The 24,081-nt window shown below is 41.2% G+C and overlaps 1 protein-coding gene across 21 annotated transcripts in view; it reads left to right on the forward strand.

Moving 5' to 3' along the window:
• Positions 1-24,081, forward strand: part of nrxn1a (neurexin 1a) — a 274,612-nt gene that overhangs the window by 189,974 nt on the left and 60,557 nt on the right. For all 21 annotated transcript variants that reach the window (XM_061228229.1, XM_061228244.1, XM_061228325.1 and 18 more), the window contains one exon: positions 17,182-17,363. In XM_061228229.1, coding sequence (XP_061084213.1) covers positions 17,182-17,363 — 182 coding nt within the window. The remainder of the gene's footprint in view (positions 1-17,181; positions 17,364-24,081) is intronic.

Here is a 24,081-nt window from a genome sequence, read left to right on the forward strand (position 1 = left end):
GATATCTCATACATGTACAAATTAGTTGTATAAGTAAAGGTAACGACTGGTAGGATTGCCCAGGGCTGAGAGAGTCAGCAAAATTAGAAATCATCTATGACATCACTGCTTTCTCCTGTAGAAAGAAGAAGATGGTTATTAGGTCATGTGTGTTTTTGCTCGTGTGGCGTAGAGAATTTTTACTTGAGTCTTGAGTCCTATCCTCTCTTGAAACAGTGTGAAAAGTTGGCGATGTCGTAAGTGTTGTATTCTCCCGAGATACAGCATAGATAGCTGGTGTTCCCGTACACCATGCGCTGTCCTCTCCTGAGACACAGTGCAGAGTCGGTGATGTCATCGACATTCTCCGGTCCTGAGAGATACACTGTGGAGTTGTTGATAAGCAGACTTCCCATGAGTTACTGTACAGTCCTCTAAAGCTGCAGGCATGAATCTCAGTGCCAGGTAGCCAGTGTTCTGGCTGAGAATGCAAAGGATTACTACGGGCCATTTATAGAGTATTGCAGTCAGATGGCTTGACTTTTTCCCTTGATATTCTTGTATGGAATTGTACGGAGCATGCGATTTGATCAAATTCATAAAAAGTTCTGTTAGCAGAACGAGGGGGAATAAATGGAAACTAGCAAAGGATAAATTCTGCACCGACATTCTGATTTATTTTTTTTTCAGGCAGAGAGTGGTCACTGTGTGGAAGAGCTTGCCAGGTCATGTAGAGGAAACAGAAACTGGGGGGTTTGATACGGTTCTGGATACTATCCCACTTTTAGGTGAACTAAGCATTGGGTACACTTTAGTGATAGGACTATGGACTGTGTGCGTATGTGTGTATTATATGCCCTTTGTGCAGTATGCTTAGATATTGGCCAATGAGAGTGTAGAAGACGCAACACACTTTCTTTTCAGCAGCTCCCTGTTCACTCTTTCTTTCTACATCTTTATACATCCTCAACCTACACATGTAACCGAATAACAGAGGAGCTTTTCACTGGCTAGCTGATGTTGTGACTCAGATATAAGGGAGAGAGGTGGATTACCTCCATAATAAAGGCCAACACATTCACTCTGTCCTGTGGGCTTGGATTAGAGTGACGTAATCTTGTGCTGTCCCACACAAAAACGCAACACAACAAAGCGCACTGTCCCACACAAAATGCACGGTACACCAGCACACTGTCCCACATGAAATTATTATTATTATTTTATCATTTGTTATCCATTTAAATTGCCTGCTTCGAGCCCTGTTTGATAGTTTGAAAGCCAAATGAGAATAATCCTCACATGACTTAAAACAGCTTAATATCCTTTAAAGAATATTGTCTGATTTTAGTGATTTGGTTTTGCTAGCATTTAATCAATATCACGAGGCGGCTGGCGATAGTGTCATGCTCGTTCCAACCACCCCCACCCCCACAAATACACACACACGCAAATGCACACATTCTTCACAATACTGCTTTCTGCATGAGTTACTCCAAGTAATTACCACCCTTCTTCCAATCTCCCTCTCTTGTCAGCGCAGTAATTAGAGTTGCCGTTGTTTGTTTGTATTTATCTCTTTATTTTCACAGAGCTTCATTGTGCTGGCTGTGAGGAATCATCACTTTATGAGTGTGTGATAAACAAATCAAAGGATATTTGAGCTACCATGGCCTGTATCTATAACACGCACATGCACACGTGCGCGTGCATGCACACATACACATTTATTTAATAAATTAATATTATTACGGCATTGCAACTGTGTTGTAGCGAGTGCCTTCTCTGGACTCTAAATAATGAGATATTAAAATGAGCTGACCATAGTGCAAAGTAACAAAATGACCAACGGATAGTCTCTTGTATAGCCATGAGTCATAGCTTTTGTTTTTACATTACATTAATGGCATTTGGCACATCCAGAGCGGCGTACAGTTGATTAGACTAAGCAGGCGACAATCCATCCCCTGGAACAATGCAGAGTTAAGGGCCTTGCTCAAGGACCCAATGGCTGTGCGGCTCTTATTGTGGCTACACCGGTTATCGAACCACCGACCTTGCATGTCCCAGTCATTTACCTTAACCACTACGCTACCCATTTATCATCCAGCCTTCCCATAATGGAAGCTGGGGACTGAGGTATGTTATTGATAGCTTTTTATCCTGGTATGCTTCTCGCCCATCACTACTCTTTGAAATGCTCTGGGGTAGATACGCTAAGAAAAATACCAGATTCAGTTTGTGATATTTCTTGCGCAACAAATGAAAACACTACCTCTACCAAATTAACAGTAACCACACTCAAATATTTATGAGCACAGTCCCCTAGTACAGCAATATGTCATGTTTATAGTTGCAAAAAACAGGCCATATTGGGCATAAGGTCAACCTTCATAAGATATCATTTTTGCGAGCGTCATGGCCAGTTTTATTTTTTCTGTTGCATTTGAGGCTTCAGTGCAAGGTCTTAAATGCAAAAGTTAACTTTAAATAAAGTAAAAGGCTGTTTTTGCAGTTACGTTTGAAGTTGAGCGAGTTGATTCAGTAACATTGATTGGAAACCTGTCTGTCATTTTACAAGGGATCAATTTTAATTTGTGCAAAAATAATGGTGCAGGAATGATAATAACAAAAAAGAACAATTGAGCTACAGATGAGATTGACTGACGACAGAGGAGGTTGAGTGACCAATAAATGGACCTCTTCAGTATGTCTTGGAAGAACGTACTCAAGCATGAGTATTTCAAATGAATGAAGTTTACTAAAGTAATGTAGTTATTGGAGACAGGTTCAGCATTATCTTTGTCATGAAGTAATGCTGGTATTGCATAAATAGATAGTAATTTTGCCACTACAATGTACCTATCATATTGCTCTTCAATAATGAGAAGAAAAGTCTTATTCCGAGATGGTGAACATCTCAGAAAAATCTAGCTGCATTTGATTTAAGTAGATCTGGCCTCTTTTTCTAATGCTTCTAAACTTGGAAGCTCTTAGCTCCCTACATGGGAGCTTGGAGTTGCAGGCTCAAAGCTTTCCAGTTGCTACCCTGTAGCAACTGTTAATAACATGGCAGCTGGCAAGAAGCTGTCACTAGCTCTGACACTTTCTATGTGTCGTAAGCTTCAGAGCTACTTTGTAACATGGGCCATTCGGAGCATTAAAATTGATTTTTTTTAAACTGCTTTAGGAATTAGCTGTTGTTCGCTGTTCTTGTGTATTCTGGAATTTCAGCCGGTTTGATTGACGTCAGTTTCCTCCTACTTGGCAACTCTGAAAGTGAAATGGCACCCGAATTCCGAGTTAATGGGCCATTCCAGTGTATCTTTCGTGGTTGGAAGGTCTTAATTATGAGTTTTCAAGGTATCTACGAAGTACCAGTAGAATCCAGATGATAATGATTATGATAATTTTACTATATCTGAAGTAGAATTCAGTGAATAGATCTGGCTCTTTGTAACATCATGTTCAAAAATCTGTTTGAATCTTAATCAGACAATTGTTTGGGCTACCTATAGAAATATATGTTCCATAAATTTATAATACTTTCGTATGAACTCATGAAGGATAGTATTGTTTTTTTGTCCTCATTATTTTGTGTCTATCCCTTTTCTGAGTCATTTTCAGTCACAAAAGTCCCACTTACCCAGGCTGTTTGATTTAGACGTCCTGGTATCCTGGTTTCCATCTTAAAACTAAAGTTAGCCCTATCAGGCACCTGAGCTTTCTGATTACATAGCAGCAGGCCTGGGTCAAATACGTAATTATTTTGGATTCCAATACATTTCTGTGCAAGGTTGATCTTATCTGGTGCAATTGAGCTAAGCAAGAGGAGCAAAAGGTGGGGTTTGCACATTTTGAGAGTATTGGTTCCAGTGGGTAGCACTGCCGCCTCATAGCAAGGAGGTCCTGGGTTCGAATCCCCGTCGGCCTGGGCCTCTCTGTGCAGAGTTGGCATGTTCTCCCCGTGTTTGCGTGGGTTACCTCTGGGTACTCCGGTTTCCTCCCACAGTCCAAAGACATGCAGGTTCGGCTGATTGGAGAGTCTAAATTGCCCCTAGGTATGAGTGTGTGAGTGAATGGTGTGTGTGCCCTGCGATGGACTGGCGATCTGTCCAGGGTGTATTCCTGCCTTTCGCCCAATGTATGCTGGGATAGGCTCCAGCCCCCCTGCGACCCTGTTCAGGATAAGCGGGTTAGGATAATGAATTAATTAATGAATGTATAGGTTCCAATACCGCAGACAAGCTCAGTAAAGTGTAGAAAAGTATTTCAATCCAAAACAATGACGTATTTGACCCCGGTCTGCATAGCAGTGGTTTAATGATCAGCCGTGATAAAGAGGTCATGGGCTAATGTATACTGTCTTAGGAGTAAAATGCAGCATTTGCAAGGGTGCCTGCAGATGTCTTAATGAAATGATTACATTCAGAGGAAAAACTAATGTGCATCGCGCTGCTGGAGATTTCACTGGTGGTTGTGAGTATGGCGAGCTTTAGATTGTATTGATTTTCACAGAGGGTTTTTTTATCGAACGGGGGGAGAGGTGGTTTCCCCTGTCCTTTGATAATGAATTGGACCTGTCCTTAAGATAGAGTGGGCAGCCGGGGAATTGTAAAGGTTGATATTGACGATGCCGTAAAACTGCCAATACGGTCAGACTTATTAAGCAAACGGTGGATGGCTGTGCCCGTATGTTTGATTTACCATGGCGAGCCCCCCCCCCCCCCCCCCCGTATGGTATGGTCCGGTATGACCAGAGAGGAATACGAAAGGAATTCAGTCAAATTCATTTGATTTATGAACTCCGTAGAGTAGGGAGATGGAGTGAGCAGCAAGAGAAAGTGGGAAAAGAGGAGAGAAAAGAGATAATGACCTATATATAACATTACATTAAACCAAGTGTGTAGGATTATAGGATTATGAACTGGGCACAGTGGGCCTAATTTACGTTGGGCTGTAGTATGTAAGAAACCTTTTAGCACAACTACGCGTAAAGCTAATAAGACGAGCAATGATTGGTGTAAAGAAAATGCCATGACCAATCGCTGGTTATGTTATTCTTTTTTTGTGTGCTAAAAGGTTTTGCGTGTGCTGAAGGTATTACAGCCTGTGAAGAGAAAAAGCACAAATGACCAAACCAACCCGAAGACAAGAAAACAGTAGTTGTTTTCTTGTTGAAAGGCACATTGAAAGGCAAGTACAGCAAATCTTTTCATGAGTAACAATCGTTCTTACTATGGATATTCAATCCTGATGCTCTTACTGTTATAGCTCTGCTTTGTCTTATAAACAGTACAAGGACGGTAAAGTGACATACAGACTGAAAGTACAGGGGAGAGGTGTAGTCCCTCCTAGACTTTCTTTGGCTCACTAATTTTTATTAGTCATATCAGAGCAGCCGACCCATGCAGTTAAAATTAATTCAACTCTAATTGATGCCTGCAGGGCAAAAACAGTCAAGGTTTTACAACTCTATGAATTAACTGTGAGGGAGGAAGGAAGTCTGTATGTATACCATGTCCCTCAATATATATTATCTTGCTTTTATCCAACTACGGTATTGCTCAGCAGGCAGGAATATTCCAGAAGTACTTTATGAGCTTGAGCCAATGTACTCTCACATAAATTATTTCCACTGTATATTAAGCACTAGGAATAATTACACTGTAGCTGCATAACAATTACACAGGTAATAGGGCCAATTGGTACTGTGTGGGACCAGTTTTGTCCTGTAATTGCCTTTTTTAATGGCAGTTTCAACATGTGTATTAACCCATGTCCGGTGTTTCCATATCAGCCTTTGCCCCAACCTGAAGGCATTGTCTTGTCGCTCTTCCGATGACACTGGTTTTCCAGACATCTGTGCAACTGGTGTCCTGTTGGTGAATTTGTTGAAGAATTTAATTCAGTTTAATTTTGAAACCTTTAAAACAAAGACGCGAAAACAAGTTCTCAATAAATATGTACTTTTGTAGTTTGTACCTACGAATTGACAGCAAGGTATAAACGGATGAATAGTAACATGAAGCAAAACATGAAGTATAAGCTGTAACATGTAATCACAAAACATTAACTCAAAATGGTTTCCTCAAAAAGGTAGAGATGATTTGTGTTTTCCTATGGTTGACAGGCAAGGAGTCCTCTAATGAGAGGGACCGGCTCAGATAGAAAGTTAACCGCAGTCTTTGTTTTTAATTGACTTTGGAGGACATCACGAACATCCAAGGATCAACTTAATTCAGTTCCATTAGCTTTATTTGTCCTCTTTAAAAAAACAAAACATGAAATTCATGGTCTGGTTAAAAAGGGGTCAATACACCAAAGCAAGTACAAACCATTAAAATGTAAACACACTCAATAACATTAAATGGATAATAAATATCAATATAAGACCACTATAAAATGCATAATATTTTACTTGGTAGGAAAGAAAGCCTGCATGGCTTTATGAGTGTCCTTTCTTGTATTATCTTACCACTTGTACTGCTGCTGTTGTTTGTCCCCTGATATTTAGAACCTGGCACTGTCTCTACCTCAGAGAAGCCTTGTTTTCAATATGTCCAAAGTGAAATATATCCCCTTATTGCTATGTAGACATTTATAAAATACTATTTTGTTGCTGCAGAGAGGACGACTATTCACGTGGGCACTTTGCTCCCCGAGAGCAGGTCTGTGAATGGGAAGCCTGGGGAATTCTGGGACAAAAAGGAATCACAGCCAGTGTGAAAGATCCACAATGGAGAGAGAAATAAAAACAGCTGAAAATAGATATCAATCATCTCTCTCTCTCTCTCTCTCTCTCTCTCTCTCTCTCTCTCCCTCTGTCCCTCTGTCTCTCTCTCTCTCTTTCTCTCTCCCTCACTATGTACAGTATATATAAAGAGAGAATATGTCAATATGTATCAATATAATTCTCTCTCTGTTGCTTTTCTGAAATGGATGCTCTCTTTGTCTGTACCTTGCCCAATTGAGTGGATGAATGGGGAAAGCATATTCATTATGATCCGTTTTCCAATTTAACATTTGCATGAACACAGTCACCATTATAGTCAACTATCTTTTCCACGGATGTTTAAAACCACCTTTGCGATGGACATAGAGGCAACCAGTTGAAACCGGTTTTAAAGAAAAACACATGCTGATGCTGGACCACTGGACTATGCTTAGTGCAGGCCAATATTGTAATGTGTTGGCAGGGCTGTGGTCATGGAAGTCAAGGTTTTCTTTAAACCCCTCTTTTTTTCCAATTGATTTTTGACACTGACTGGTAAATTAGACCTGGGCACTAATGTGTAACTGGATATCATCAGGCCTGTGTAATGCTTTTCTCATTGGGCAGACATCCTGACCCAAAAGACTAATTTAATTGTGTTTTAACTGCATTGATTCCTGCTGTGGAAAATCACCTCTTAGTTTAGGGCAGTAAGGCCTCTGTGTTACATTCAGGATCTCTACACTTAGGAATGCAAAATATCTCTGGGGGATACAAGGTTTTTTGTTTTTTTTTGTTAGTATTTCTGCATATATAGGGGGAAAAACACCCTAAGATAGTTGCTTGCAGAAAGTGTTCTAAACAGTTGAAGGGCACTTGTAGTTAGCTCAGGCGGATAAACAACAGATCAGGGAAAAAAAAAAAACGTATTTGCACATCACAAGCCATGTACACCCCAGTTCATCAAAAGGACAGTGCTCTTCCTCTTCTCCTTTCTCGTTCCACAAAGTTATACAATCAGAATAGGCATATACTAAACGACTGTATAGTAAACTTACTGGCACTGTGGATGCAGGGGCATACAAAATGGCCGTCCTTTCTCGTACTGTTCTCATGCTTTCTTTTCATTCCTGACAGGCAAACGCCAATTCTCTCCCTGGAACTGAACACCTCTGTTCATAATTTTGAACTGAAACTAAATAGTTTAGAGTAGCAGTGAATTTGGATTTGTTTGTCGGCCCCTGGCTTTCGGTGAGATAGGCAGCTGTTGCTGCAGGGACTTCAGCTGCTCATTCTGGAGCCCAAGAGCAGATTGGGGTTTGTATCTTATAGTGAAATGGGATTTTCAGTGCAAAATCAACTCAGATCAACATCAGATTTTACATGAGTCCTGTCGGGATACTATACTAATATACTAATTTACACTTAAAAGGTTACAAAGAAAACAGAGTTGGTTTTACACAGAACATTTTGCTGTATGTCTGAAGACATAAGCATTGTGAAATATGTCTTTCCGGGTCAGTGCCAGGAATCTCCCAGTATATTTAGTCAGTGAAGCTGGACAGACAGCATCCACACAGATAGACACAGAGCAAGAAGAGATATTTAGGGAGTGCAGTTGCATATACCAAAACCAAAAGATGTCTGAGAAAGGTACAGTACTGTGCAAGAGACTTGTAAAAACCTGTAAAAAATACAGCTAGAGCTAAGATGCTTTCAAAAATAATTAAATGAATGGTTCTAAATAAAATAAATACTATAAAGAGCAGTAAGAATGCTAAAAAACTAAATTAAATCAATATTTGGTGTTAACACCCTTCATCTTTAGAACTGCATCAGTCCTCTTAGGTACATTGTCCTGCAGATTTATAGGAAAATTGGCTGGTAGATTGTTCCAAGCATGTTGGAGAATTGTTGTTCTGCAGACTTGGGCTGTCTCGCTTGCTTCTGTTGCTTTAATACAGTTAATGTTATATAAAAAAATCTAGGGCGCCTAAGATTTTTGCACAGTACTGTATATACGTATTCGCTGTTCTTCATTCTTTGAAATAAGTGCCACACTTTAAATTTAGTGTGGTGTCAATCTATCACTTTTTTCATTAGCATTTTTTTTTGTGATTTTTGTATTGATTTTTGAAGTTTTGCGGGCCTCCATTTACGAAAACATTCGTGACAATGTTTTTGTATAATTAGTGTTTATTCTGAGTTTTCAAGTGCCACCCTGTTTATCAGGCACGATCTTTTATGCAATGCCATAATCTTCACAGTGTGATGAGCTTTGTTGTTTCCCAGTAATGTGCTGAAAGCACTGTACTCCGTTATGATGGATGAATGGTCTTCATCACTGAGGGAAAGACAGATGCTCAGCCTGGGTAATGACTCAGTTCTGACAGTGTGGGTCTGCGTTTCATCCGATTGCCCCGCGGGATCGCAGACGTCAGACGGAGCGACGTGACACGCGGCGTGCCGTTCTGCTAGGCGAAAGGCGGCCATTGAATGATGTACAAAAGAGTCTTGACACATTTCTAAAAGCCATATTTTTGCCTTTCCCTTTTCATCTCACGGAATAATGGAGCTTAAGCAGATGTTTTTTGTCAAATGAGTCAACGCGTCACGAGTGCCCGAAAGACTGTAGCACTGCTGCCAGGCCTCCCTCGGCTTGGGAGGGGCTTCCATGTCACACTGGAATGAGCCAGATTAAGATGTGGTGCACTCGCCATGATATCACTTCATATATAGTAATTTTACATACTGTAGCACCAGAGAGCAACAAATTGCTTTGTGCTTAAATCTGCTTATGCATACCTCAGCACTATTTTTACAGTGGGTCCCTATGGGAATGTTTCTTACAATGAGCTGTTGATCCATACTTTTTCCGTTATTACTGGGTTCACACAAGTCATTGAAAAGCCTAGATTGTCCGGTACGAAATAGAAGGTTTATTTTGGCAAAATATAGTGTAACCGCATAGAAAAAAGCTATTTGTCTTGCAATTGTTCACATGTGCAGTGTCTTGAAATAGAACCTTTTCTCTTGCTAGGAACAGTAGACTTACATAACTATGCATGGGCATGGCACTTCCTGGCTACGCTAAAGTGGAATAGGAAAAGGATTGCCATCTTACTCCCTCTAAGCTCTTTGGTGGCACGATTAGAAGAACACTGTCATTCGATCATTCGACTGTCAATCTTTTCACTGGGGGAACTAGTGAAAGGCAACAGAATCCAAAATGGATGGTCCTGGTTCTCTTGAAAATAATTTGAAATGAAGAGATTTTTATTTAAAAACAATGCATTGTTCTTGGAATCAATCTCGAAAAGTGTAAAACTTTGGTGCACAATCCGCTAATGGCACCGCTATACAACGACATTGGTATATTTAGCACCACTGAAATTTGCCAGTGCAGGTTAGTAGCGTCTGAGCGTGATTGCAATGAAAAGTTATCCAATTAGCACACGGATAGGTAATGAGAAGCCCCAATAATGTTTCGGTTGTAGGAGTGTGCATTTTCTTTTCAGGGATGAGTGGAGTACAGGTCATGAAAGGGTTAAGTTGGGGCACAGGTAGAGTTTCTGCAGAGGCTGTTTCTTCGGTGAGGGGTGATGTTGAGGGTTAAGATGGGTATTGTTTAGACTGGTGTCTGGCTACAAGCTTTAATGTTTAAAAACACAACATTTCCCTCTGCCCTCTTTAGTGCTGCTCTTTCTTTGGCTGTCATTCATCGCTGTCACTGTTTTTGTCTGCTGTCGATTTTTGAGCGAATGTCTTCCGAGCCAGCTCCAATCTTACAGATCTTTGGTGGGGTTTGATTGATTTTGAGGGTTTGGGAAGCTGCCCATTTCCAGGAAATGGTGGTGGACTCAATTAGATTATGACCTTCACAGGACCAGCTTCCTGTCCAGTTGTTTCTTGGGGAATCTCAGCATGTCACCCTTGTCTCACAGAGCAGCATAGGGTGACACAGACCAGAGCAGGCGTGGACCAAAATTTTATTATTTATATCCTGAGCATATACTGTAGGGGTGATCACAGATAGTTTCCTCATGATTGCAGTTGTATGAATGGGCTTCCAAATAGAAATAATATTGAAGAAATTCAGAAGGAATAAATATTTGTATAGGATGCATTATTGACACTTTTCCAAATATTGTATTCAGGGACATCCCTAATATACACTCAGCAAGCACTTTATTAGGAACATAAAGTACTACTTTATTATACCTAGTTATTCATGCGATTATCTAATATGCCATACGGATCGGGAGCTTCAGTTAATGTTCACATCAACCATCAGAATGGGGAATAAATGTAATCTAAGTGACCTTGACCATGGAATGATTGTTGGTGGCAGACAGGATGGTTTGAGTATCTCAGAAACTGCTGATCTCCTCGGATTTTCACACACAATAGAGTTTGTAAAGAACGGTGAAAAAAACTAAAACAACAACAAGCAAACAGCCTTGTTAATGAGAGACGTCAGAGGAGAATGGCCCGACTGGTCAAATCTGACAGAAAGGTGACAGTAACGATGAAATAACCACACATTACAACAGTGGTATGCAGAAGAGCATCTCTGAACACACAATGCGGATAGGCTACAGCAATAAAAGTCTAATAAATTTAATAAATACCTAATAAAGTGCTCGGTGAGTGTATATCACCAGTAAAATATATATATTAATAAACACTTTGACAGAGTTATTTCCCTCAGAGTGGCAGAAGGCTTTGAACACCGAACAGTGCTGCTTCCTGATAGCAGCGGCGATTGGATATTCATTAATTAAAGGCTTGTGCAATAAGGGCTCCGGTTGCATGGGGAATGGCTTTTAATTGTGTGTGAGTCACATTGAGAAATGGGGGCACTCTGTGTTACAGCTACATGGGAGGGGGGGGGGGATTTATAATGGAGGCAGATTTAGCTGTTTCACCACTTTCAATACAAACAGGCCCCACTTTGTAAAAGGGCCCCCCAACTGAACAAAATGAAAATGTGTATGCATTCATCTCACTTTGCCTCAGCCTGCCAGGGGTCATTTCATGCAAGTACTGGCACAACCCCTTATTTGTAATATCATTTTCGTAAACAGAGCCTAATACTCTGTGTATATGCATATTAAAATGGGAAGAAGGCAGAAATACAATCTCTGCACTGCTGAACTTCCCAGAAAATAGAATCTTAGGCCGACCAGCTTTTTGCAGTGGACATTGAACTATTTTTGTCAGGCTATTCATGTAAGGCATTACTAATGACCAAATGAATTCCAGTTGAGTCTAAGAGCCTTTTGAGCAGAACAAAACAACATCAATAGAAACAGTTAAAATCAAACTTGCCAAACAATACCACTCACTATTTACTGTAAGAGTGAAAGGCATGGGGAATTTCTTTGTCTGTGGGCACCATATTCAGAATTTTAATGAAGCATAAAGGGGCCCTATTTGATCCAACTTTGATTTGTGCTCCATGATAGAAAGAACATGGTGGAGTTTGCATGTGTGTTTATTTTTCTCTGCCTCTGTGCCACATGTGTGTGTGTGTGTGTGAATAAATCCCTCTCCTCTGCATGCCATACAGAGCAGTACTCTTAGCTTTGCTCTTGTGTAGTAGTGCAGTTCTTAGATAGATAAGCTGAGATTGTCAGGCTATCGTCTGTGTTGTTAGTAGAGCGTGAGCAGTTGCAGTTTCAGCAGTTAGCAGGTCGGTTGCTCATAGCGGTGTAATGGTGTGGAAATTCTCTTTCTCCCCCATTATAACAGCGTTTTTTGCTGGAGATGGTAGGATCAAGGATGTATTTAAGATGCTAATGGTCTGGTCTCACGCTGAGATCTTGCTTCATTTAATTGCTGTGGAAATAGACTTCAGCATTTCCGCAAAAAAAAACATTTGACCCTGTTTAAAATGGCTGTTAGTTATTCAAACCCTCTGAGAGCAATTACAGAGGTCAAAGGGAAAAGGCATTTTGGCACTCTCTGGCTGGCGGTGTGCCGCTTGGGCCTAGAAACGCATCTCTACCCAGTCGGCTGAAAGTTGTGTTGACATTTCTGTGGTTTTGGATCACTTGCCTTGAAATACACAGGAAGAAAAGGAGGAATAAATGCTAACAACAGTGTATTTTAATGAGATTCAGCCTCTCTATTCTTTTGCATCTTTTCTGTCTGTCTCTGTGTCCTTCCAATGTATTTGTGTGCCCCCCTCCCTCCATAGATGTGAGATTTAGAGCAACAGAAGTGGAGGGGATAATATTTTGGAGTGCGATCTATCTCTAGTAGATCCATATGTGGCTTCATTTGCTGCTAGACTATGCAAGCAAATCAAGCTCTGTTGGTTACACCTAACTACAGGCCCCTGCTGGCAAACACTAACCAAACAGTAGTCACCCAAATATTCGGCAAAACACGCAGGCTTTTCCCAAGTACACTAAATCACTAGTAATCCAACAACAGAACTCAAGTAGCAAACATCTTACAACTACGGTAAATCACGAGTAGCCAAACAACAGATCGTTACTACCGAACATCTTCCAATAATAGTGCATTACCTGAAACCCAACTAAAGACAAATGCTAGCAACCATCCTTCAACCACAGTAAGCACTAGTAACCCAATGGCAGAGCACTACTATGAAACATCTCCCAATGACAGTAAATGATTATTCACACTGCAAAAACATCAGTCATAAGCTTTTTAGTCTTTTTTTAGACTCAATCTTACTTTTAGGTCACACAGACTTACCTCATTGGCAATATTTTTGTCCTATTTTGCCAAAAAGAAATTAAGAATAAATATAATACTGAATATACATTGGGGTCCAAAAGTCTTTTTGAGGTCTTTTTCAAGGAATCGTGGACATAAACAGAAAGTTTTAGGCTTTTGAACAAATGAAAGTTACTTCAAAGCTATGCAAGAACTACATGAATCCGGAAGAAAAGCAGGGAGCGCTGCACAATCCACAATGGCCTGACCTCAACCCCACTGAATATTTATGGGGCCACTTGAAGACTGACAAAAGCGAAGCATTCAGTAACATCACAAGATGCCCTTTGGAACATTGCCAAATAATGCTGGGATAACATAGATCATCAGGTTTGGCACAAATTTGTGGAGTGCGTGTTGCGATTAAAGCTGTATACTATACTTAAATACCCTATACTAAATTCTAAAACTTTTCACTCAAATTGTTATGCTGATAATATAATTAGTAATGAAAAAATGTGATGAAAGTAGAAAAGAATGCAAAATAGAAACATATTACATTACATTACATTAATGGCATTTGGCAGACGCTCATATCCGGAGCGACGTACAACAAAGTGCATACCCATAACCAGGGATAACTGCGCTGAAAGACCCTAGAGGGAAGAAACATTTTCACGAGTGTTCTCTAAACTAAACACTAAAATGTATAAAGTTTTTGCAGTGCACCCAATTATCAGATGCCAATAACCAAAATACAGCATTCCAACCCAACTGTATATTTTCACTTGTGTGCTGGCTTTAGGATTACTGGTCGATTTGAGGGATTTCATTCAGAAGCTCATGTAAACGGACCCTCCGCAGAGATGAATGAGCCGTGTCTGAGGAGTTATGGCGAGCAGGGTATTTATTAGCTGGGTCCGGAGAGCTGTCGTCGAGCAGTAAAGAACATGAGAGTGCTTGAGTTTGCACCACTAAATCACCCCAACGCTTGCATCACACCCAAGCCATTACACCTCAACCCTTCCAGCTCATCACACCAACAGAACAGCCCTGTCACCTGCAGCTTAAATATAGATTTTGTGGATGTGTGTGCGCGTGAGTGTGTGTGGGTGTGTGTATTTGTGAGTGAATTTTTGCTGGCATGTGCAAAGTTAAAAGCAGTGACATTTAAATGGGGCTCACACTTGTCTTTATTTGGTTTCTTCTCTGTCAGTCTGTAATGGTGGACAGCTTGTTGTCAGAGTTGATACAGTGTTCCTGTCAGAGGGAGTATAGGGGGTTCTGTAGAAGGAATATTGGTTGGGGGCGGGGAGGGGCATGGTATTAATAGCAATGAGGGGTGCTGTCCGTTTGGGTACAGGGGTGGGAGTAAGGATACAGAGTGGTGACACCGTATGACAGCGCGTCACCGTGATGACTAAACAGGAAGTGAACACTCGGTGCCCTGGAGCAGCTCAGGTTAGAGCAAAAGGACGGATAAAGAGGGAGAACAGAGACAATGAGAGAGCACAATAGGGAGGAAGAGAGAGAGAGGAAGAAAGGGGAATGAGCAATGCAGAGACAAGCTAAAAACAATGTATCTATCCTCTGAAAAGGAAACAAAGACATGCAAATCAGCACTTTTAAGGAATCTTTATAAATATATTTTTATTTGCGGTGAGCTATGGGAGACAGCGGAGTCTGCGTCTGAGAGAGGCAGACACAGCACAGCTGTCCTGCACACAGCAGCTCCTTCCTAAATATTCATAACTAGGGAGAAAAAGAACACCAAATGGCCGCATTGAAGCATGAATGATCTATAACTGTGTGTCGACTGCGTGCAAACTGTGAACTGGGCTGACACAGAGTGTTCCAGCTAGTCTTTCTGTGGAAGTGAGTCATCAACTACAATGTAGCATTGTGCTAAATTTGTGGGCTGAAAATGATAAGGTTCGGGATCGTTGAAGCTCAGTATTTCAAAACTACTCAGAACATCTATAGAACCTTCTAATTCTCAGATCACTAATTATTATTATTATTATTATTATCATTATTATTATTATTATTATTATTATTATTATTATTATTATTGCAATAGTAGTAGGTAGCAGCTCTAGTACAATTCTAGTATAGTGTCTAATGGCATTATTATTGCTATGTACTTATTTTCAAAGCACAATATAAGCACTTCACACAAAAGGGGGTTACACACAAAACTGATACTTTTTCACTTCATAGAAAAACAGAAATGTCTTCCATTGGGAATGGCTACGCTCCCTGGATTTTAAAAGATAAAATGACTCTTGCTGAATCACTTTTTTTACATCATCTTTTTAGCACACAACCCCGAGGCATCATCAAAAATAATTGAAATCCCTTGGACCTTCCCAGACACAAGGCAGTGATTGTCGTCTATCCAGCCATCAGCATTTCTCAAGTGCGGTTTCGAGCATCGAAGTCTCAATATTGACATTTCCTTTAAGTAGATCGCAAATCCATAGCGTACAGTTTACCCCCTAGTGAATACGTTTTGTTCTCCCAGTTTCTCGCAAGCCACTGCAGTGGACGTGTTGTTTAGACCACAGGAGCGAAGAGGGAAGGCGTAATTAACGTTGCGCTCGCCGGAAAAAAGGCATCTTCCACGCTGTGACGGAGAGTCTTGGCGGTGCTCTCCGTGCCGTAGGGGTCAGCAGATGGCTGTAATTACGCCCTTGCCCCATTGGCTGCGACTGATTACTGCCACACAGGTGACTCGTTACCCGCTTGTAACGCTGTGGAGCACATCTGGAAGCGTTTTGTGCCTTCCCTCCCTTTCTCCCTCGGCAGTAATGGGGCTGAACAGCGAGAGCTGCCCTGATGTTTCTGAAAGAAGACTGTGCTGAACGCTGACACCTGCGCCGATGCTCACGTTTTAAGGCTGCCCTTTTTTCTGGGAATTGTGGGCAAGCCATTACTGAGGTTATCAGACCTGGTTGTTTCAGGGGGTGAATGGGGTTGAGCCTTTCAGAGCTCATGCACGGTACACACATGCACACACACAGATGCGTGCACACATACACACACACACACACACGGGTGCACACGCACACACACCCAGTGAGCACTTTATTAGGTATTAGACTTATTTTTTAGACTTATTAAGACTCTTGCTGCTGTAGTGTATCCACTTAGAGGTTTGATGCATTGTGTGTTCAGAGATGCTCTTCTGCATACCACTGTTGTAATGTGTGGTTATTTGCATTACTGTCACCTTCCTGCTAGCTTTGACCAGTCTGACCATTCTCCTCTGACCTCTCTCATTAACAAGACATTTCTGCCCACAGAACTTCTGCTCACTGGATGTTTTTAGTTTTTTGCCCCATTATCTGTTAACTCTATAGGTTGTTTGCGTGAAAATCCCAGGGGATCAGCAGTTCCTGGGCTACTCAAACCACCCTGTTGGGCACCAAAAATAATTCTGCAGTCAAAATCACTTAGATCACATTTTTCCCCCATTCTGATGGTTGATGTGAACAGCGAACACTAACCGAAGCTCTTGACCAGCATCTACATGATTGTACGCATTGCACTGCTGCCACACAATTGGCCGATTAGACAATCACATGAATAAGTAGGTGTGTAGGTGTTCTTATAAAGTGCTCAGTGAGTGCATGTACGCACGCACGCACACACACATACAGGCACACACACACACACACATACCCACACAAGCATGTACACACTCATACACATGCACAGACATGCACACTGACTGACCTGCAGTGAGCCTGGCAGATCTGTCCGTACACTCAGCTGATGACCTTTCTGCCTCTCCGCAGCGGGGACGACGTACATCTTCGGCCGTGACGGCGGGATGATTGTGTACACGTGGCCACCGAACGACCGGCCGAGCACGCGGGCGGACCGGCTGGCCATCGGCTTCAGCACGCAGCAGAAGGACGCCGTGCTGGTGCGGGTGGACAGCTCCTCAGGGCTCGGAGACTACCTGGAGCTGCACATCGTGAGTCCCGCTTTCTCCCCCGCCTCCCCTCCGGACAAGCACTCACTCACGCTGTTCAAAAAACGGCTGTCTTAACAAGCGTTTTTTGATCTTGCGTTAATAATAAGTAGAGTAGCTTGTTTTAGGGTTAGAATTTTCTTACCCCATCGGCAAATCATGAAATGAGTCCAACTGACTTACCTCATTGGCAATATTTTTGTCTTATTTAGCAAAAGAGCCAAAGAAAGAAGATTTTAAGTCTCAATATAAGCCTAAAAATGTGCTGTGATTGACTTTTCGTTTTCTTGCAGTGCACACGCTTGTACTGAAAAAAAACAAAAACGCCATTTTGGTCTTGCAATGAGACAAAAAAAAAACCTGTAAATATAAGACTAAAATATTTGTTGAGATTATTTATTTATTCTTTGGCTTTTGAATTGCACACACTCCGGAGCTGGGCTCAACTCCGGAGCTGGGCTCAACATTTAAAATTCAGTCGCTTCTCAAAATTAATTGACATTCGATTTGTCAATTGAAAAATGCATATGCTGTCGTGTGAGGATTTTTCAATCAATTATCTTTGAGTTAAACTGAATTGATTGTTGAAAATTGAATTGACGGCAAACCTCACACATACTCACGCATACATACACACATGCACTCAGACACCAAAGGCACACAACACAACGATGGTGATCAAAATGTTTGTTATGATGATGATGATGATAATTATTTTGATTGTATTTCTGCCTAACTCAAACTCACCTGTTCCTGTGTCTCATGAGCGGTAAGCTTGGAAATCTCTAATACGGGCTCCACTCAAACCTGCGCAATTATACAATCTACTGAAAATCCTTCCTCCTCCTGACACCCACACCAAATACTGCCTTTGTTCTAATAGAACACAAGCTGAACTGTATGCACATATATGTGTATGCATATGAACACATGCAGGCACACACATACACTTTCCCAGGCAATGAACAGAGTGTTCTCTCATCGATACGTACACTTAACATTTTCACACGGTTACCGAATACCAGTAGTTATGGCCGTCCTGTTGTTATAATAAAGGCTGTTTGCTCCAAAACTGAATTAATCCGAAAAAAGAGCAATATCGAGAGTATTGACCCTACTTTGTTTTCATCCTCCATAATGCATGACATATGTTACATGTGTATAGTGTTTGTCTGAAAGCATTTGAGTATGCAGCACACTTTGTAGTTAAAGTTGAGAGTCTGTCAGTGGGTTAACTCCAGATGTGTGTGTTTGTGTGTGTGCATGCGTGCTTGTGTGTGGGAAGCATAATGTTCTTTCACGTGGACATCTGTGTGCAGCCATACTGCACCTGGCCAGGAGAGTTATGTGGTGCTTGATTATTGCCTTTTTTTGTAACTCTCCTCGTAGGGGAGGTTCTCCTGTGCATGCACCTGTCTTTGCAACCTGTCGTTGCGTACACTTCCATTAACATTATCCAGGCCAGGGCCTTCTGTGAGGAGATTGCATGTTCTCCCCATGCCTGCGTGGGTTAACTCCGGGTACTGTGGTTTCCTCCCACAATACAAAGACGTTTTAGGGCATTAGCAGGGTGTTGCTGCATATTAGCATAGGTGCTCAGTCAACCTACCCTGTATAAATAAAGGCTAATACTAATAATAGTAATGCAGTTTTTTACAATTGATTATACTCATGTCTCAATTTTGAGTACACTTTTTAAAAACTCTTATCAGTTCTCTTTCCCAACACGCTGCTTGGAACAACAGTCAATCTTGCACACAAAATGCACTAAGACTACCAAAACAGAATTCATTGTACCATAACACTGGCTAAAGGTGTTACTCAACAAGATCACTTTGTCACTCATAACAGAATTACATTTTAAAAAACACTAACAAGAGGTATCATTACAAGATTTTTCTTTGAAGCATCTTTTTTTTACATAAACCCAAGATTCCAATACACAATAACTTTCTATACAATGTAACACATTATATTTTAAAGGAATGGATCAATAATGCAGCAATATTCCTCAATATGCTTTATTTTTGCCATATGTTTGCATGTGCAGTAGTACTCTAATTCCAAAATGGCAACACAAAATACACAAAAAAACAACAGCAATTCCAATACCGTATTAGGAGAAAAACACACATAGTGTATATATAGAATATGTACTCATTGATAAGTATGTACATCAATGCCAGTCAACCTTGTCCTCTGGATTGGGCTACAATTTCTCATCTATGTCACACCTTATATTCTCTCTTGCCGTACACATGGAAAAAAAACCTCTTTGAATTCATGATCCATCCCTAGCAATCTTCCACAGATATATTCTGCCATGCAGCATTCATTGCATTCAGGAGGGACATCTGATCATGTAGACGTTGGTGAAATATACCTTCCACCTCCATGAGGAAAACAGTTCCTCTATGGGGTTAAGGAATGGTGTAAGGTGGGAGGAAAAGTGAGATAATTCTTGGACGGGCTTTGAACCACTCTGTCACATTGTCCCGTATGATTACGAATGTTTGCAGTTTTCCTCACATGCCCCCTTTCCATACCTGGGACAAGCTTCCCATAGAGGTCACCCAGAAATTAGATGAGGCGATCTGTATTGTATGGGTCAGTTACTGGTATGTGTAACAGCAGTCATTGGGAAGATATTGCGGCACACATTTTGTTGGCTCCCCTCTGGCCAGGAACATCCACTGTTGCTCTTTGTCTAATGATTAGGTAAGACGTATAGACATCTTACCTGGACATATTGGTACATCAGTTCTTTTGCACGCTCCAGTTCCTCTCAAAGGGGACGGCATGCCACTGCTTCATTGTGACTTGATGTTTTCTCAGGAATGGCTGTCGAACTTTTTGTACATTCGCAAATGTAGCATTATCTGGCAAGACACTGTGGTTGTGAAATATTTTTATATTTTTTTACTTTTAGATTTTCAATATATATCAATATGGTAGACATATCAGATTGCTGTTTTTTTATGTGCAAAAAGTTTTGCTGGTGGTTGTACTTTTTGTGTGCGTGTGTGTGTGTGTGTGTGTGTGTGTGTGTGTGTGTGTGTGTGTGTGTGTGTGTGTGTGTGTGTGTGTGTGTGTGTGTGTGTGTGTGTGAAAACACACAGTTTAGTCCACATGGACTGTTGTTGTGCTACCTGTGTTAAGAGTTGACGTGTTCCCTATCAACCTGTCACTGCATACACTTCTGTTAACACTTTAAGTGTTCTCTCTCAACCTGTCACTGCATACACTTCTGTTAACACTTTAAGTGTTCCCTATCAACCTATCACTGCATACACTTCTGTTAACACTTTAAGTGCTCTCTCTCAATCTGTCACTGCATACACTTCTGTTAACACTGTAAGTGTTCCCTATCAACCTGTCACTGTATACACTTCCATTAACACTTTAAGTGTTCTCTCTCAATCTGTCACTGTATACACTTCTGTTAACACTGTAAGTGTTCCCTATCAACCTGTCACTGTATACACTTCCATTAACACTTTAAGTGTTCTCTCTCAATCTGTCACTGCATACACTTCCGTTAACGCTTTAAGTGTTCCCTATCAACATGTAACTGCATATGCCTCCATTCACACCTAAATGGTAAAAAAAATAATAATAATAATGTTCGTACAGTATATTGCCGTAAACCCACTAAATACATGTGTGAAAACATCAGCAGAAGCACCGTATGACTTTCCTTGATACGGTAGCATCAATTTAGCAACAGAAGGATGAATCACGCCCCGGCCACCCTTCACGCCAGCGAAGAGTTAGGGGGTTTAATGGCCGTCCTGTCCCTTCACTGCGGCAAGATTTCGGTGCACGGCGCAGGGTCTCATATAAAGCGTTTTACGTTGCAGTGACAACATAAATATTTAATTAAATTCCGCACAAGACAGATGGTGATCCATTGTTTTATTTTCCCCACTGCCTCATTTTCCCAGACTGCAATGCGTAGTTTTTTACGTTGTTGCGGGCAGGAGTGAGAGAGACCGTACTGTATGCTAGGCAAGACACTTAGTGCCTCCCATAGTGTGTGTGTGTGTGTGTGTGTGTGTGTGTGTGTGTGTGTGTGTGTGTGTGTGTGTGTTTCTGAGTTTACTTGTGTGTGCAGGATATTTTGAAATATGGTACCTTATTTCATGCTTGACTTGTTTGTGTCCTTTTTATTAAGTTTTTAATGCAAGTTGATATCCAGCCAGGTTAATTTCCATAGTGGCTTATCATGATTTATACTCCAGATCGATCTGATATTACTATCGTTCCCTGAGCTCAGATACAGATACCAGAGATACAGTACACAGAGCTGTGTGCTGGCAAACAGGGAAGATAGGAGAAAGAGCACCATCACCATTCTAATTTCACACAATATTTTCATATACAGAACCAACCAGAATCTCTTATCAGCCTCCTCTGGGGTAGAACTGAACGGTGAAGTTCACAATAACAACCAGGAGAACATTTGTCTAAGTGAAACTAGTCCAATAAAGAAAAATCACAGGTTTTTTTTTTCTTTTAACACAAAACGTATTTTCAACACAAAAACTGTTGAGCAATTGTGTAGCAAATGTCACACATTAACTAGACAGGTGCACAACCGAGTATTCACAAAAAAGGTTTGCACACTGATATCTGCTGTTTAGTGCGCCACACCATCAGTGATGTTTCGAGCCAATTGCTCTTCGTTAGCCAACATTCCATGAGTCAGGCATATAATTCAACATAGCCATTGCAGTGTTAATGATGCAAATATGATTCCATTGTGGTTCTGTCCTGTGTTCCTTGAACTGTCATCAGACCAGACCTAGGTCAAATACATCAGTGTTTTGGATTCAAGTTCTTCTCTGTGCTCGGTTGATCTTTCCTGGTGCATTGAGACAACCAAAAGGACCAGAAGGCAGGGTTTGTGGTTTTGGGAGTTAAATTGATTCCAATACACCCGTCAAGCTCAGTAAAGTGTGGAAATTATTTGAATCTGATACAATTACCTATTTAACCCAGCACACATGTAACATTACAGTAACTGCATTGCTGCAATATCCACTGCTGCCAGGGCAAAAATGCCATGAGATTACTCTTATATGGGTTAACAGGATCACTGTAGCCATAAGATGCCTTTGTGAAATGGGAAAATTCCTCTTTTCACTGACCATTGTTGAAGCTAATCCCAAACTACTGTAGGCTCATGTCATAATTATTGATTTTAATCTCCCCGGCTGCACACAATCTCCTACAACTTTGCTGACTGTACTGAGAGCCGTAACGAGTCAATCTTACGTCGCTGTTTTAGGATTATTGTAATTCATGTTAACTGCCCTACAACAGCCTTCTGTTTACTTTCACTCCCAGATATATGCTCATTTTCTCTCACATTTCCTGAGGGACACAGAACAGAGCTGGAGAAAAGAGAAGCAGAATTATGGAGCAAAAAAGCCACGCAATATATTGAAAGTACCTGTCACAGCCAGAAGGATAGATGTATAAACCAAGCGTATTTGTTCTTGGCAGTTCTGTGTCTTGTTACTGTTGATTCCATTGTTTTTATTTTTCCTTCTTGTAGTTTTTTTCCCCACTTTTTTCTGTCCAAAAACTGAAATGCCCGATCATATTCCAAAACTTCAATGCAATGTCGAAGCCATTTGTCATTGCGGCAGTGCCTCTCCCCCGAATCGGGTGCCACTGTCCGGCGCTTCTCTTCAATCCGCAGCCCTTCCACTGAGCCGTGTGGTCTTCGTGTCAGAGTACCCTTCACGAAAAGCCAGCATGGACATATTATTTCAGACATATTACTGTCCCTCCACACCACTCTGAGGCATCTCTCCGAGATCGCTCCTGTGAGGTTCTGGTGGTGTAGGTTTCAGACCTACAATGCGTACTTGTTTTGGATTCAAACACTTTTCTCTGCATTACTGACTCTGGGTATTGAATAGTATTAAATACTCTTGGAAAGTGCAGTGGGAATACAACAGGAATACAACTTTTCTGGAAACCTGGGACCCTTGTGTCAAATAATTTCGTCTCGGAGGATTTGAAGCTTATCACATTTTGACTTAATTTTTACTTCTTACATAAACTTAAAGACTGTTTTTTCTGCTAAGAGACATTTTATGAAACAATTCCCCCTTTTCTCAAAACTATTAGCTCATCAATCAGTACAAACCTCAAACATCCATGCCGAACTCAAATTCTCTTCCCAAAAACTCTTACATCAAAATGAAACGTTGCCTTCATATGGCACACACAAGCCATCAAAAACACAGACAGTGTAGATTACCCGTAGCACACCAGTGAGAAAAATTTGATGTACTACGACAAAAACCTTTAATAGCAGTGAGTTAGGAGTTTACTTTCTGGTTGACAGATTTTGCAATGCTACAATAATATCAAGCGAGGGAGTGTGCGAATATGCAGGCAGAAATAACACCAAAAAACTATGGTGGTCGGTGAACCAAGCACCATCCAGAGCGGGACTATGAAAATTGACGTTGTCCCAAATGACAAGATAGTGGGACTGCTCTGGCCGCCCTGGCTCCTGTTGATGTTTTCCGCATTATTTAGGAATGCAGTGAGGTGTACCATGTTGTAAGGCCCCAGGGTAGCATGGCTGTCAGTGGAGGACGATGACTGATGGTGTCACATAGGGTCATGATGCCTCCTCCTTGTCCTGGCAGCTCAACAATGGCACACTGGCCAATGATATTTCTTTCTCTTCTCCACCTTT

This window comes from Conger conger, chromosome 2, assembly GCF_963514075.1.
Source record: "Conger conger chromosome 2, fConCon1.1, whole genome shotgun sequence".
In the NCBI taxonomy this organism is placed as follows: domain Eukaryota; kingdom Metazoa; phylum Chordata; class Actinopteri; order Anguilliformes; family Congridae; genus Conger; species Conger conger.